At 53.3% G+C, this 14,239-nt stretch overlaps 1 protein-coding gene across 3 annotated transcripts in view; it reads right to left on the bottom strand.

The window, feature by feature from the left end:
- Window positions 1-13,691, bottom strand: part of ACTN1 (actinin alpha 1) — an 88,882-nt gene extending 75,191 nt beyond the window's left edge. For 2 of the 3 annotated variants that reach the window (XM_019733477.3, XM_019733475.3), the window contains exon 1: window positions 13,200-13,578. In XM_019733477.3, coding sequence (XP_019589036.1) covers window positions 13,200-13,304 — 105 coding nt within the window. In that variant the 5' untranslated portion in view covers window positions 13,305-13,578. Of the gene's footprint in view, window positions 1-13,199 lie in introns of all 3 variants that reach the window. The other variant, XM_019733476.3, reaches the window with a different exon arrangement.
- Between the last annotated feature and the right edge of the window lie 548 nt (window positions 13,692-14,239).

Here is a 14,239-nt window from a genome sequence, read left to right on the forward strand (position 1 = left end):
CAGACAGAACCTCTGGACCCTCCAGCTCGCCAGTCTGTGGGGTCCAGCAGGACCCTGGTCCACCTGCCTTCTGCTTCCTTTCTGTTGGGACCTTGCGGGGTGGCATTTAGGAGAAGAGAAGGTGCAGAGAGGCTGTCCTTTCCGCACTATTAGGCCAGAGAGCTGCTTGGGATGAGGTGGCATGAGTGTGTGCAGATCCCAGTAGCACAGCCTCCAAGAGCCCCAGATAACAGACCCATTACTAGTGGGCCCCAGGAGACCCCCACAAACCCGCCTTCAATCATCCAAGGGCCCCAAGTCACTCATAGAGCAGTGACATCCCCTGAGAACCCTCCAAATGTCTTCAGAGCCAAGAGTTTCACAACAGTGGCCAAAGCAAGTGCGATGAGGCTGCCAACACGTCTGTCCTTTCCAGCTCTCTCCAGCCCATCCTCTACCCGGGCACTAAGTGAACGAGGCAAGGGCTGAGTGGCCCAGAGCCAGGGGAGAAGGAAGAAAAGGCCAGAGCCAGGAAACCAGGCAGGGACAGGGCGACATAACTGGAATCCCACTGGCTGCCCCTGGGGCCTAGCCAAGAGCGGCTCAGCTGTGCCTCCCTTCCTCTGGCCTCTTCCAAAACTCTATGTGCAGAGAACGACAAACTTCCAAACGCTCCAAGATGCCACTGGGAGATGTGAAATAGAAATTCATTTAGAAGCATTCCCAAATACATTCACAGTAGCTTTCTGTCACTGCATATTTGCTTCACCAAGAAGCAATAAAAGCACAGCTGCTACCCTGAGAGGAGAAAGGAGGGCAATGTGATGTTGAGTCCCTAAAAACCTGACTCTTGGAGCCCCAGGAAAAGAGGACAGTGGGCAAGAGTGCAGCTGCCCCCAGGTGAGGAGAGAGCCCGGTGCCAAAAAACTCCCAGGAGGAAAGAAAAGAAACTGAGACTGACTTCTCCTGCCCTCCCTCATCAAATACCAGCAAGTCTTTGAACTCCAACAGAGTATAGAGCACCACCCACAGAGGCAGGAAGCCGGACTGCTAGCCCCCCTGCCACCTGTGAGCAGCTGTGTGACCTGGGCAAATAAGTCCCTCAAGTCCTCCAGCCCTTCCAGGCCTCAGCCGTCTCATCCAGGACACTCATCCACGAAACGGGGCGCTGGGTGAGTCTCCAGTTCGAGGGCCTGGGAGAGGTGCGCGCAGACAGGCAGGATGCACAGGGAGATTTTGCATATAATCCCATTTACATAAAGTCTTAAACAGGCACAGAAACACAACGATACAAGCAGGAACTGTGTAAATGTACGCTCAGGAATGAAAACACCAAACTGGATAGCAGTGAATTCCAGTGAGGGAAGGGAATGGTATTAAGGAGAAGACTGCAGGGGCCTCAACTCTATCTATAATGTTTATGGTCTTTGTGAACTGGACTCAAGAGAAGAAAACCTGGAAATAATGGCTGCAACCATCTGAGCCTTCGCAGGTCTTTCTAAACTTCCTTACCTCCAGCTAAACCATCTTATAAGGGTGTTGTGAGGATTAAATGAATTAATATCTGGGAAACACTTAGAAACACGCCTGGCCCATAGTGCAGTACCAGGTTAGTCCGTACTAGGGGATGGATGCTTGGCTCCATATTCCAAGACATATTCCCCGGGCCACAAGAGAGTCTCAGTTGGGCCTTCTCCTGAGCCAGCAGCTCTGTGGAAGGGGAATGGGGGCAGGTCCCCCAGCCAGGAACCTCTTGGCCCCACTGTGGCCTCCCTGCCCATGCCAAGCAGCCCCAGTAAAGGGGTTCCAGATAAGCCCACTGAACTGAGACTCCAGTGCAACATTCCTTAATTTTTTAAAAAGCTGATTATGTACAATGAACCTCTAAATGTACTATTACTTAACTTAAAAAAAAAAAAAAGGTGGCTGTCATTGGGGCTAAAGTTTGGGAAATTATCCAAATTTCTAAAGAGAGGCCTCAGGGCTTCGTGCATGTGAAGAATGCTCCAAACAGTCCCAAACAAGGGACGAAGGGCAGGAAACCAGGGGTCTGGCCCTGCTTCCCCTGCTCCGGGAAAGCGGGATTCATGAGCCACCTCCTCCAGCTCCCAGGGCCAAGTCTGCAAAAGCACTTTGGGTTCCTGGAAAGAAAGGCCTTTCCGAAATATCGGGAACTCTACTGGAAAGTGCCATTATATATTATCTGGAGGATGTCTGCGGTGTTTGAAAGGGAGCCACTCCTCTGTCAAAGTCAAGGTAGCGGCCAAAAACAACAGAGGGGCTTCTCAGAGCTACACACACACACACACACACACACACACACACACACACGTGCATACACACACGCTCACTCACAGACCCAGACAGGCACAGAGGTTAAGATAGTGACAGTGGGACCTCAGCAAAGCTGCTGCCCTTCCCTCCGCTCCCCACCCCCCAGGGCCCTCACACGGGGGGTGGGGGGGGTGGGGGGGGGTGGTAGGATCCTGTTCCCTGGTGTTGGAACTTAGGAGAATTAAAAGCCCCAAACCACAGGCTGTTCTGTGTAGACATTTCCACATGGGACATAAGGAGAAAAGATAGAGTCTGACTGTAGCAAGCCCCCTCCCACCCACATGCAAGGCTTGCTGCCTCTCTTCCCAGATGGAAAGCCAAGTTCCATTAGGAAACCTGCCTGAAGGAGGCCACCCACCTCGACGTTCCCTCCCCTGGTGTCACTTCACCTACAGATGATTTGAAAATAGAGCTGAGCACCACTCTATTCTATGCCCATCAGTTTTCGTCAGCTTTACAGATGGCTTTTAAAAAACAAATCTCCAGGCCCATAAAAATGCTCCCCTGCAAGCCCTGGCCTGGTCTCAAATCACAAGCCTATGACCACCCCTGAATAGCCTCACAGCACCAACCACCCCAAAACAGGAAAAACAAGGAAACAGAAAAACAAGGTAGAGGAGGTAACTTGTCGGAAAGGCTCCCTTCCCCTAGGATCACGGCTCCAGCCTCAGCTGAACCATCTGGGACCTTGGATATAGACCCCAGGTGGCAAGGTTCCAATCCAGAGGTCAGGAAGGGCACTGTCCCCTCTGGCCCAGCCCAGACCTTAAAGCCAAAGCTGCTCACCCCAACCTAAGCTTTCCCTCACCAACTTTCTTAACCATCTCAAGGCTTAAGCAAGAACCTCTAACTTTGGGTTTCATGTGCACAGGCTTTTACAATCAAAATAAACACTCAGCTACCTGGTTCAAAGCCTGTTAGGTTCCTGTGGTGACCAAACAAAAGGACCAACAAGAGCAGGTGACACTGAAGGAACCCAAGCAGCAGAGGAGGGGACGTGGTTGAATCTTAAAGCAGGGAAACCTGTCCCCAAAAGCAGGGGTCAGCTCTAGGGAAGCCATGGGGGACCTCCAGGCTCAGGGGACTTGAGTTTATTCCTGAGAATTACTCCTCCTACTGAAAATGTGAAGAACTACAACTAGAATCTTCCACTACCTGTATTCAACCAAGAAAAGGAATTTCAGAAATGCCCATTCACACCCCTTTAGCCTCAGAGACCCTTCAGTCAAAGACCCAGATTCCAAACCAACTGTACCCATTTCTGGCTGTAAGAGAGGCCCTGGTAAAGGCACTTAACCCTTCTGAACCTCACATGCCGTCTACGAAACAGGGATAGGACCTCACAAGTCGGCTCATTGTGATTAATGGAAAGAGAACCACATGTGAAAGCATAATTGTTAAAAATCATGAATCACATAATGAGTACTCGATTATACACCATCTTACGTTGTTCCATTTCATTTATGTAAGCCTTGTCTCTCAATTAAAACATGAATTCCAGACTAGCCAAGGGTGTGTCTGTACTTCTGGTTAACAGATGAGTGCCAAGGTCACTCTATCTAGGTTCATTCCTCATCTGGCTTACTAGCTGGTCGACCTTGGGCAACTTCCTTTACCTCTCTGAACCTCAATTTCCCTGTCTGTAACAAGGGAAACAACAGGACTTCCTCAAAGAGTTTTTTGACAGACTGAGGTAATCCGAACCATGCAACCTTCGACCAGGGTGAACTATCAGTCTTTTTACTTATTTGGGGAACCGAGACGTTCTTAATAAATACTGGTTGGTTGGTTGTTTGATATAAAACAGATAACTCTCCTTTCCTTTTCTCACCTTCTCCTCTGTTCCCAGAAGGTGGACAGTGTTTGTGTCACCTCCCAGATCTTGGGCTTGTAAAATGCTTTCAATCAAAATGAAAGGTTCCCTTTGAGCACCAAGAGTCCAGCACCTTCATCCTCAGCCCTTTCTCGCTGTGCAGCTGTGAGCCTGTCATTTTACGTCTCGAAGCTCAGGATCTTCAACTACGAAGTGTGATTTTACCACATACCTTACAAGGCTGTTGTGAATATTAAGTGAGGCCGCTGACTGAACATGGCTAACACACAGGCCATGTGCAAGAGGGGTTTCTTTGTGTCCCCACCCCTTACCCTGTGGGTGACAGGTCTGGAGAGGACCCCATAACCTCTCCATGAAGAGCAGATCCCAGCCCAGCAGTAGCCCGCAGTAGCCAAGGAAGGACCAAGCAGGCAGTTTCCAGGGTAACAGTACCCTCTGCATCTACTCCAGAGTTCCATCCCCAGCTGCCTTTTATTCTCCGCCTCTGTAGTGGGCTAAGTCACCTTTTCCCACTATTGCTAGGCAACCCCTGAGTGGTGCAGCTGCTGCCTGGGGGAGGACCCTGGCCCTCTCTTCCCTTCCCCTGTCCTCCCCTCCCCTCGTAGCCTAGCCTAGGGCCCTGGGGAGAGCTGCCCTACTTGGACCCCAACCTGTTAACCCTGGGGATGGCAGAAGGTGAGAAGCGGTCTCAAGCCAATAGGGTTTATAGATGCAAGTCTAGTGCGGACATCCAGTGAGGACGTCCACCCCCACCTCCCCCACCCCAGCCTTCTGTTGGTCTCTGCTTGTCTGTGATCTATTCTTCAGCAGTTTCCAAGAAAAGGGCCACATTATGCTTTTTATGAAAGCTGCTCTTCTTGATTTTTCTCCTCTTCCACTCTCCCACTCACTCATCAGGAACCCAGATCCTTGGCATTTGAGTAAAGAGCGAAGGAGAAAGAAGGGGACACAAATGAGAGGAAGAGGGATGCGGATGGCAGAATGTCCGAAACTCCTATGCAGGCGCTCACCTCCGGGAGGTGGGATGACAGGTAATTGTCATTTCCTTCTTTATATCCCTTAGCATTTTCTGAGGGTCTTTTGAGATATAACTATTATACCATAAAAGTCACCTGTTTAAAGGATACAATTCAATGGTTTTTAGTATATTCATAAGGTTGCCAACCACCCCCACTCTCTAATTCCAGAATGTTTTCATCACGGGGTTTTGTTTTGTTTTGCTTGCCTTTTGTTAAATACTCCTAGACACGCGAGCATTAGTTTTCTAAGCAGCAGAGCAAAGTAGAGAGGAGGCAAACTCCAGAGCCACATTGTCTGGCCTCAGATCCCAGCTCTGCCTCTGGCTGGCTGTGTGATCTTGGAAAAGTTATATGGCTGCTCTGAGCCAGTTCTCTCATCTGTGAAATGGGGTAACAGTCGTAACCACCCCACAAGAGCAGATGTGTTGATACATGTAGACTTCTGAGGACAGTGCCTGATACTTAGCAAGTGCTCAGAAAGGGTGAGCTGCTATCATTATTATGAGCAAAAGAATTTAACTTAAAAAATAATCCAGTCCTGTCCTGTCTCTGGTCTGGGAGGATAACCCTGCCCAGGCTGCCGGGGACAGCCAAAGTGTTTGCTGATTTGTCTGAAAAGGGCTGGAGCTGGAAGAAGGCCTTGCCACTCCCACCCATGCCCTCTGCAACCCATGGCGCCATTTGGGCTGGCTGAATGGGCACACAGAGGGGATAGGTTGGGGTCATGACTGTTGCGTATGTGGCTTTGGGGACTCATAGTGCCACATACATCGAGATTCTGCCAGACAATCCCCAGGCAGGACATAACATGGGGAGAACAAGTGAGACAGGGCAGGGCGTGCCGGGCCAGCCCTCTCCATGTTTACCCCCCACCTGCTGAAAAAGAAGAACTCTGGGACACGATGCGCAGCCTGAGAACCAGTGAGAAATCTTGATCACGTGTTAAGAGGAAGGTGGGCTTCCAGGGTGGCTCTGAGCCCTGGTTTGCTGGGTCTCCTGCCCCCACCACTCCCAAGGTTCCTCGCCTCAGTCAGGGCCAGATATGGGCAATTAGTACTTAGCAAGATGCTGATGCCTTGGCTGATGGAGACACAACGCTGGACTGAATCATGAGTCCCACTGGGGTGACCCAGTCTGGCTAAGACAAAGAAACCAGGCTAAGGGGGTTCCCTCTGCCCACAGCCTCTCAGCCATGACCTTTTGGGGAGCTGGGGCTCCGGGACTGCTCTAGTATCCTTGGTAAGTAACTCAGCCAGCTCAGGGGCCCTTCTACAGAGATGTAAGCCCACTGACCACACTCAGAGGCGATCACAGCAGGGCCAGTGGGGACAATGCCCTCATACTACTGCCCCTCAGCAGCACACCACTTCCCAGGAAAACCTTGGGCAGCTTACACATGGGGCAGCTCATGTAGAGTTAAATGGCTGAGATGGTCCCAACAACCCCTGCACTGAGGTGTGGGGCTCCAGGGTCAACCTGTGAGCTGTACAAACAGCCTGGCCTCTCAGAAAGGTGAGAGGTCAGCTCTGGGAGGGACAAAGAGAATAGGAAAGGACCATGAGTAAGCACCATAGGAGGGGTATTCAGCAGCCTGCAGCAGTTTGCAGTCCCTGCCAGGATGACCCGCTGATGCCACTGCTCTGCCCTTCCAGGCTTCTGCCTTCTCCCCTCCTGTCCTACCCTCCTTTACACACGTGCACACACACAGCCCAGCTGCCAGGAAAGGGAGGCTCCCCAGCAGAACCTTCAAATCCTGCCTATCCTTGGAGATGACACTCAAATGCCCCCAGCCGTTCACCTTCACCGTCTCCACCACCACCGGCCACAGTGCAGGCTCCTGCCCTGCAGTGACCATGGCATTTGTCTCAGCCACGCTTCTGGCCATTATTGGCGCAGCCCGGTGTGTTTTTGTGTCTTTCTGGTTCCCGCTCCACCTGAACCATGATTTCCACGACCTCACATGAGTGGAGCATCTGATACCAGTGAGGGGTTCAATCAACCTTCACTGGCTGACTCCACAAGGAGAAATCGTCAATGTTCTCATACTACGAAGGGACTGGAAGGAGGAGAAGCAGAGACACCCGCTCTTCCCTAGAGATACACAGTAGCAGGTCTGTGACGAGGTCCTGTCTCAGGCTCGTGCTGCCTCACCCTCGCTCCAGACCCACAGGAGGCACCAGGTCTTGTATGACAAGTCCTCGAGCCAGGTTTATGGTTTGTGGGCACTGGCCGGGTGCCCAGCCCCAGGCCTTCCTCAAGAAGATGGAAATAGGAGGCCCAAATCCCAACCACAAACCCCAAACTACAGGAGGCCCATTTGGTCTGACCTCGTCACACTCAGGTCGGCCCAAGGTCCTGCCTCCTCCCACCCCCACCCTCACCCACTGGGAACAGTCTCCAGCTCGTCTTCACGAAGTAAGACCAGGAAATGAGTTTCCTCCTTTTCCATTTGAAAAGGCTGCTGACCAAGAATCCTGCAGGAACCGGCTACCCTTTTACTCCTACAAGTCCATCTCCAGTGACCCCAACAGCCCCTCGAGGTCCCATCATTCCTCAAAACTCAAAACTGGAAAGTCTGGATCTCATTAGCTCCAGGCCTTCTCACACTCACACCTGCCGTAGGGCAGCCAGAAGCAGCCTGCCTGCCCGGTCTGGGCCAGCTGGCCCCGATGCTCCAGGCCCGTCGGGCTCTCCTTCAGGCCTTGTCAATCACTTCACCAACCAGTGAGACACCTGTTCTCAGCGCAGCCACGTGGGACAGGCTTTGGAAAGGAAGCAGCTGCAACAGGTCCTGGAGCAAAGCAGGGCTGGGTAAGCTGCTGGGAGGTGTAACGAGGAGGGTGGGGGCAAAAATGTCCCAGCCACTTAACAGTAGGTCCTGAAGACACCCCAGATTGTCTCTTTTAGAGGAAATTCATATTTTGAGGTCATTTCACCTGTCCTATAACAAGTTGACAAGCAGTTTAACATTCATCTCTTCATCCTGGATACCCAGGAAGTAGGGAAAGGGTGAGCAGGGACTTTACATCACTGTATAGGTGAAGAGACTAAGCAGTCAGAGGGGTCAAGTGACATTGAATAGCCAGAGCTGACTTCAGGGTCAGAGGTCAAAGACAACACAACTCCCATAAATTCCTAGGCAACCTTCGCTCCTTCTAAGGTGGGTTTGTATACTACACCTATCTCAAAGCATATTGGGTAAAGGCCATAGAAACTCTGGTTCCTCAAAATTGTTGACATTAGTGACTAGGTGCTATACTAAATTCCCTATGTATACCTTACTTGGTTTAAACAGGCACTCAACTATATCAGGCAGGAATGCTTGCTGTCTCCATTTCCCCACTGTTATCCTCAGGCACAGAGCAGGCAAGTGGCTTAGCCAGGATCAAACAGCTTGTCAGTGGACGGGCAGAGATTTGAATTCAGTGTGCCCAGAGCATGTCTATCTGCAGAGGCTGAAGCAGATACAGCTCCAGGATGGAGTGGTTTGTGTGGAATGTAAAGCATTTCATCCCTATCTCCACCCCCCCACCCCCACCCCCGAGCCAGGAGATGGGCACCATGCACGGCACCATTTACCCAACTGTTCAGCGTTATTTCCTGACCACCTACGGCAGGTCTGACTCTGTACTAGGCAGTAGGGATTCGGCAGAGACCAGGGGAGGCTGGGCTGGGTCCCTGCCGCCCTGGGCACTGGCACGGGGGGAAGCAGGCAAGATCAGAACGGCGAGGGGCGTGAGGGTGGACGCTGGAGCCAATGCTCTCCTCTCGTTTTACTTCTGCCAGGCGTCACTCTGACTTCAGGAGGCCTCACCTTCAGGACAGGCAGAGGCCCTCTCCTCCCCACCTACAGCAGGCCTCCCTCTTTGCAGTCTTCCACCTTAATCAGTGGTCTTGCTTAGCTCCTGCGATGGTCACGCAGTCCAACAGCAAGTGTAAACAACGTGGCCTCTCTTCCCACGACCTGGCTTGACAACCTGGCTTGACATGGCTGCAGAATCAGGATCTGGGCCTATTTACAACTACATTCTTACACCTGCCAGGGCCACTTCTCTGTTTCAACATCCGTTGGCTCAACAAATATTGATTAAACTCCTACATGGAAAAACCCCCAGGGCTGACACCTGTGGAAATACACATTAAACCAGATCCTCCAGGATTTAAGAAGAGAGAGTAAAATTTAACAGCAGACAATTCCATTTTACATATCTTCTCCCGTCAACCCAGCAAGGTGAGGATAGGACAGTGGGGTCTTAGCTCCTTTTTATAAATAAGGAATTGGAGGGTGACAGAGATTAAATAACTTGCCCAAAGTCACACGTCTGAAAGTGTAGAGTCAGGATGCTACTCAAAGTCTATGTTCTCTCCAGCCGGCCGCACATCAGCACACACATACATGTAAAGACAAGGGCAAGATCCTCGTGGGGGAATAAACTGGAGACTACGGTCAATCCAAAAACATGGGCATTCAGACCTACTGCCCCTAGGAAAGGTGGCATTGGAGCTCAGCCTCGAAGGTCAGGAAGACTGTGAAAGCCAGTCAATTCCTCTAATCCACTGCATTTTGTGTCTGGAGCCAGGGAGTCCAGCCTGATGAACTCTGCACTGAAGCATTCTTTGAAGAAGGGACAAGCCACGGCCAACCGCTGCAGGTTCTTGAGTCATGCCTCCTGCCTGCACAGACTGCTGCCTACTCTGCGTCAGGCCCCACCATTCACCAAGGAAGTCCTTCTTACCACATCATTTGATCTTATCCCTGTAAGAGCCCTCGGGGGGGAGCAGGGCAGGAATGCAGCCCCTTTACAAGAGGAGAAAACAGAATGGAAGTGCCACAAGAACAGACACTTCGTCTTGTCTTGGCCAGCCCTCTTATCCCCAGCACCTCAAACTGTACTTGGCACAGAGTAGATACTCCAAAAGTGTTTTTTGAATGATCTAATCAGAGTTCTGAAAAATGAAATGACTTGCCCAAAGTCTCACAAATAGTCATGGCTGCACCAAGGCTAAAAACAGGATCTTCTGCTTCCCACCCAGTGAACTTTGTATCCCACTGCACTGTCTCTTCCCCATTCCTCTCACTTACTCACTCTCCGGCTTCCGTCTGACATAGATTCTGGTCCACTTGTCAGTTCTGGTCCCACTCAATCCTTGCCTCCCAGGGTCAGCAGGGAGGGTGTCAAAAGCAACAAGTTACTTTAAGTCTGATCCCCTACATGTAATACCATTTCTTTATATCCCACTGAGAACTAGGTGAAATCTAGGCCCATGCAAAGTAACAGAGAATTCATGGCAGAAAAAAAAAACTTTGGACCAAATTTTCCGAGTCAGGCCGGGAGCTTGTGACATGTCCCGCCAGCCCCTTCCACCGACCCCACCCAAGTAGGTGTTGGCTCCCCTTGGTCCAGAGATCCTGACAGGCTCTGAATGCCAGGTCCAGCTTTCCTGCCTCCCTCACCAACAAGGGACAAGGAGGGGAAGATGCCTGCCCCAAACCTGGCTGCATCCCAGCCCCTCCACATACTAGCCTGGGACTCTAGGCTGGTTACTTCCTCCTCTCTCTGCCCCTAATTTCTTCATCCTCATGTGTGCCTGGTTCACAGAGCTGCTGGTAGTAACAAGTGAAACAATATATGTGACGAGATTAGAACAATGCCTGGCACACATCAGCCAATGCCAGCTCTTGAACGGTTGAGCTTGCCCCGTAGATTTCCAAATTCCCCAAATGACCCTGTTCCCACCTGGCTGCCCAGGGGCCTGGGGCACACCCACACCACCCAGGCCAGAGCTTTATGAATATACAGAGTGGGCCAAAAAAAAAATGTATACACATTTTAAGGAAAAAAATGTATGAATTGTAACATATACTGATAACAAAAGATGAATACAAGTCACGTTTGACTTCTGCAATTACAAGAGGTGCTCAAAGTGGTTACCATCAGCGTCCAGACACTTCTGATTATGGGGAACTACTGCTTGAGCATAGATAACATCCCTTAAAATGTACATACATTTTTTTGGCCCCCCCGGTATATGGAGAGAGGGACTATAATTTTTCTCCCAAACTACATTTAGTATAACACATTCATTCATTCGATAATACTATGTTCAGGTCCAGTGCTCAGTGCTGGGGAGGTAAGTTTCTGCTCCCCAAACATTTAGTCCTCCCAGTCTTTAAAAGGGTCTAATTCCTAATTCTTGGGCAGTCCAGTCACTCCTACCCCTCCTGGGCACACAGTACATGCTCATTTAACAGGGATTTCCTTCTTTTCTCTTCTCCATGGAAGATCCCAAGACATCCACTACCCTAATCCCACCAATCTTGTCCAATTCAAAATCTGTTCTCAAGAAGGTTTCACCCTGAAATTTATTTAAAAAGTCCCTCTGCGTTGTCCCCAGGGGAATCTCTCAAGTGCCCACTCCATACTCTGCTCCAACAGCCCAACTGTTCCAGGAAGTAAGCAGGTGAGTGGGGGGCTGTCACACCTCTCCCCCAGTTCTCCCAGAGGGGGGCGACAGGAAGAGGAGGAGGGGTGCTTAACCAACTGCCACATTTCGAAGAAGTCACCTCAAAGCAGAGAGACCTTCCGATGTTGCCGTGTAGGGCTGGGCCCAGCAGAAGCTGGCCAGGGTCTCAGGACGCCAGGCTTTGAGGAAGCCCTTTGTGCGTGTGTTTTAAATTACCTCTGCTTGTCTGATGAAGTGAGTAAAAGGGCTTAGGATTCCTGAGTGAGCTAATACAGGATGCCTTTGGCTAAAAAAAAAAAAAAAACTTCAGTCGGCTCCCTAAACTCCCCCCCTTTTAAGTTTAAAAAAGGGAATGAATGTTACCATTTTTGGACATGAGCGTTCTCCCTCAAGCCCAGCCCTAACCGCACTATCCAGAGGGACGCGCCATCCTGTCCCCCCCCATTCCCAGATCAGCGGTGGGGGGGGATGGGGGTGGGGCGAGGAGGGATGGAACGAGGAGGGACCGGATGGGAGCGGGCAGCGGGGGAGGAGGAAGAGGGGGTTGTTCAGGGTACGTGGCCGCCTGGGGCAAGAGCTCACCGCGCAGGCAGGAAGCAAAGGGAGGGTTGGGGCGCCCTCCCCCTCCATAAGAGTGGTTTCTGACCTCTTCCTGCCACTGGCCACTGTGTCGGAGTCCCATCGCCAGCTGCGAGCCTAGCCTGTGTGGCTGAGTGCGCACCCGGCACACGGAGCCTGGGAGGCGGCTCCGTGGCTAAGCAGTGATCCCCAGTGACTGACCCCAAATACCCTCGGAGACAGTCCTCTGCCCTGAAGCCCCTTAATTCAGATCAAGTTGCCCAAACTCCCCTTCTCTCAGGAATGAACAGGGGTCGGAGGGGCAGGACGCAGACGCAAGCCCACCTCCGCAGGCAGCTACAAACCACGAGTTAAGCAATAAAACGGTTGGCCGTCCTGACCCCGCCCACACAGGGCCCGCTGGGGAGCCGGCGTATACCCCTGGGTTTTCTCGGCCCCAGCCCCACTCTAGCAGGTCCACCTTAAGGCCGACCCAGAGGCGGCTGCCAATCTCTCTGGCGCCCGCTTTCCCCTCGGTCTGCGGGCTGGGAGGCGCAGAGTCCCGTGCAGCTTGCTCCCTCCAGGTACCTAGCCCAGGGCGGCTCAGAGAGCACGCTGCCACCGCACGCCATATGGAGAGGCGGCCAGGGGGCGGAGAAGGGAAAGGAAAATCGATCCTGAGCAGCAGCAACCGAACCGGGGATTCAGCCCCAGCCTGTGGAGCACCGCCCCCGCGCCCTGCCCACGAGGGGATGGTGCGGCGGCAGCCGGGTGGCCTGGATCACCAGCCCCAAGGGGAACTGCCCGCCAGCGGCCCCACCTCCCCGCGCTCCGGCTGGGCGCTCTCCCTTCCTCCCCGCGCCTGTAACCCAACACCCTACCTAGCAGCGGCCGCGCATCCCCGCCCCCGCTGGTGCACGCCTGGAACCCGTTCCGAGCCCAGAGCCGCTAGCAAGGCGGACGGAGCTGGCCCCGATGGGGGGCTGCGGCGGTTTGGGACAGATTCTGACCTTTCTCTGCTGCTTCTCCCAGGCCGGGTCCAGGAGCAGGTCTCGATCCCAGTCCTCTTCGGGCTGCATGTAGTCGTTGGTTTGCTGGGAATCATAATGGTCCATGACGGTGCGCGCGTGCTAGGGGCTGTATTTCTTCCTCCACCTTCTCTCCTGGCGGCGGCGGCGGCTGCTGCTGCCCCGGCGTAGGGAGGGAGTCAGGCCGGGCTGGGCTGGGCTGGCGGGGCCGGGCTAGCTCCCCTGCGCCCGGTTCCGCCGCGGCGCTGCTCGCGTAGGATGCTGCTTGCGGCGGCGGCTAGTGCTTGCGGACTGCCTGCCTCGGGGCGAGCGCTCAGACCTAATCTCCACGCACACTGAGCCGGGCGGACACACTCGCGCTGCGGGAACGAAGCGGGCGGGGGCGGGGGGAAGGGGCAGAGCCCTCCCGAGGTTCTCCATTGGCCAGGCGGAGTTGCCCAAACTTCCCCCCTTCGCCTCTCATTGGGAATTCCTGGCATCCGTCAGCCCGGCCGCGGCGCATATAGGTGGACTGGGCGGCCCCCTCCCGGCGCACACGCCCCCGCCCATTCCCCGGGTTCCCACTCCCCCGCGGCTCATGTGACACCAGCTTAAGCTGAACGGGACCGAAGTCGGGGTACGCCTCCGGGTACTCTGGGGACCGAGCGGCAGCGTGCTCCGGAGCCCCAGGAGCTGCCAGAGGTTGGACATGCTCCCCGCCCGCGGGGAAGGCCCTGAACTCTGGCGCGCTGGCGTTATTGCGCTCCCTCACGCGCTCCAAACCCAAGTGGCGAGGAGCTGGAGAAGGGACAAGCGGAAACCCGAAAAATATTTCATTTTCTCTTTCTCAGGGTTCGGAGAGGTTCGCACCCAAGGAAAGGGCGGGGAATGCGGGAATGGAAAGGAATTTCCTGGGAATTTCCTGACTATGCCGCGCCCCCCGCCCCCCCAAACCCGCCTGGTTGGATCCCGCCGACCCCTGCCCTCCCCGGGCCAGGTTTCTTGCCAGCCTACAGCGCTCTGAAGCCACAGTTTTCCCGCCC

Source organism: Rhinolophus sinicus, chromosome 3, assembly GCF_057876585.1.
Source record: "Rhinolophus sinicus isolate RSI-liver-muscle chromosome 3, RSI-T2T, whole genome shotgun sequence".
Taxonomy (NCBI): Eukaryota; Metazoa; Chordata; class Mammalia; order Chiroptera; family Rhinolophidae; genus Rhinolophus; species Rhinolophus sinicus.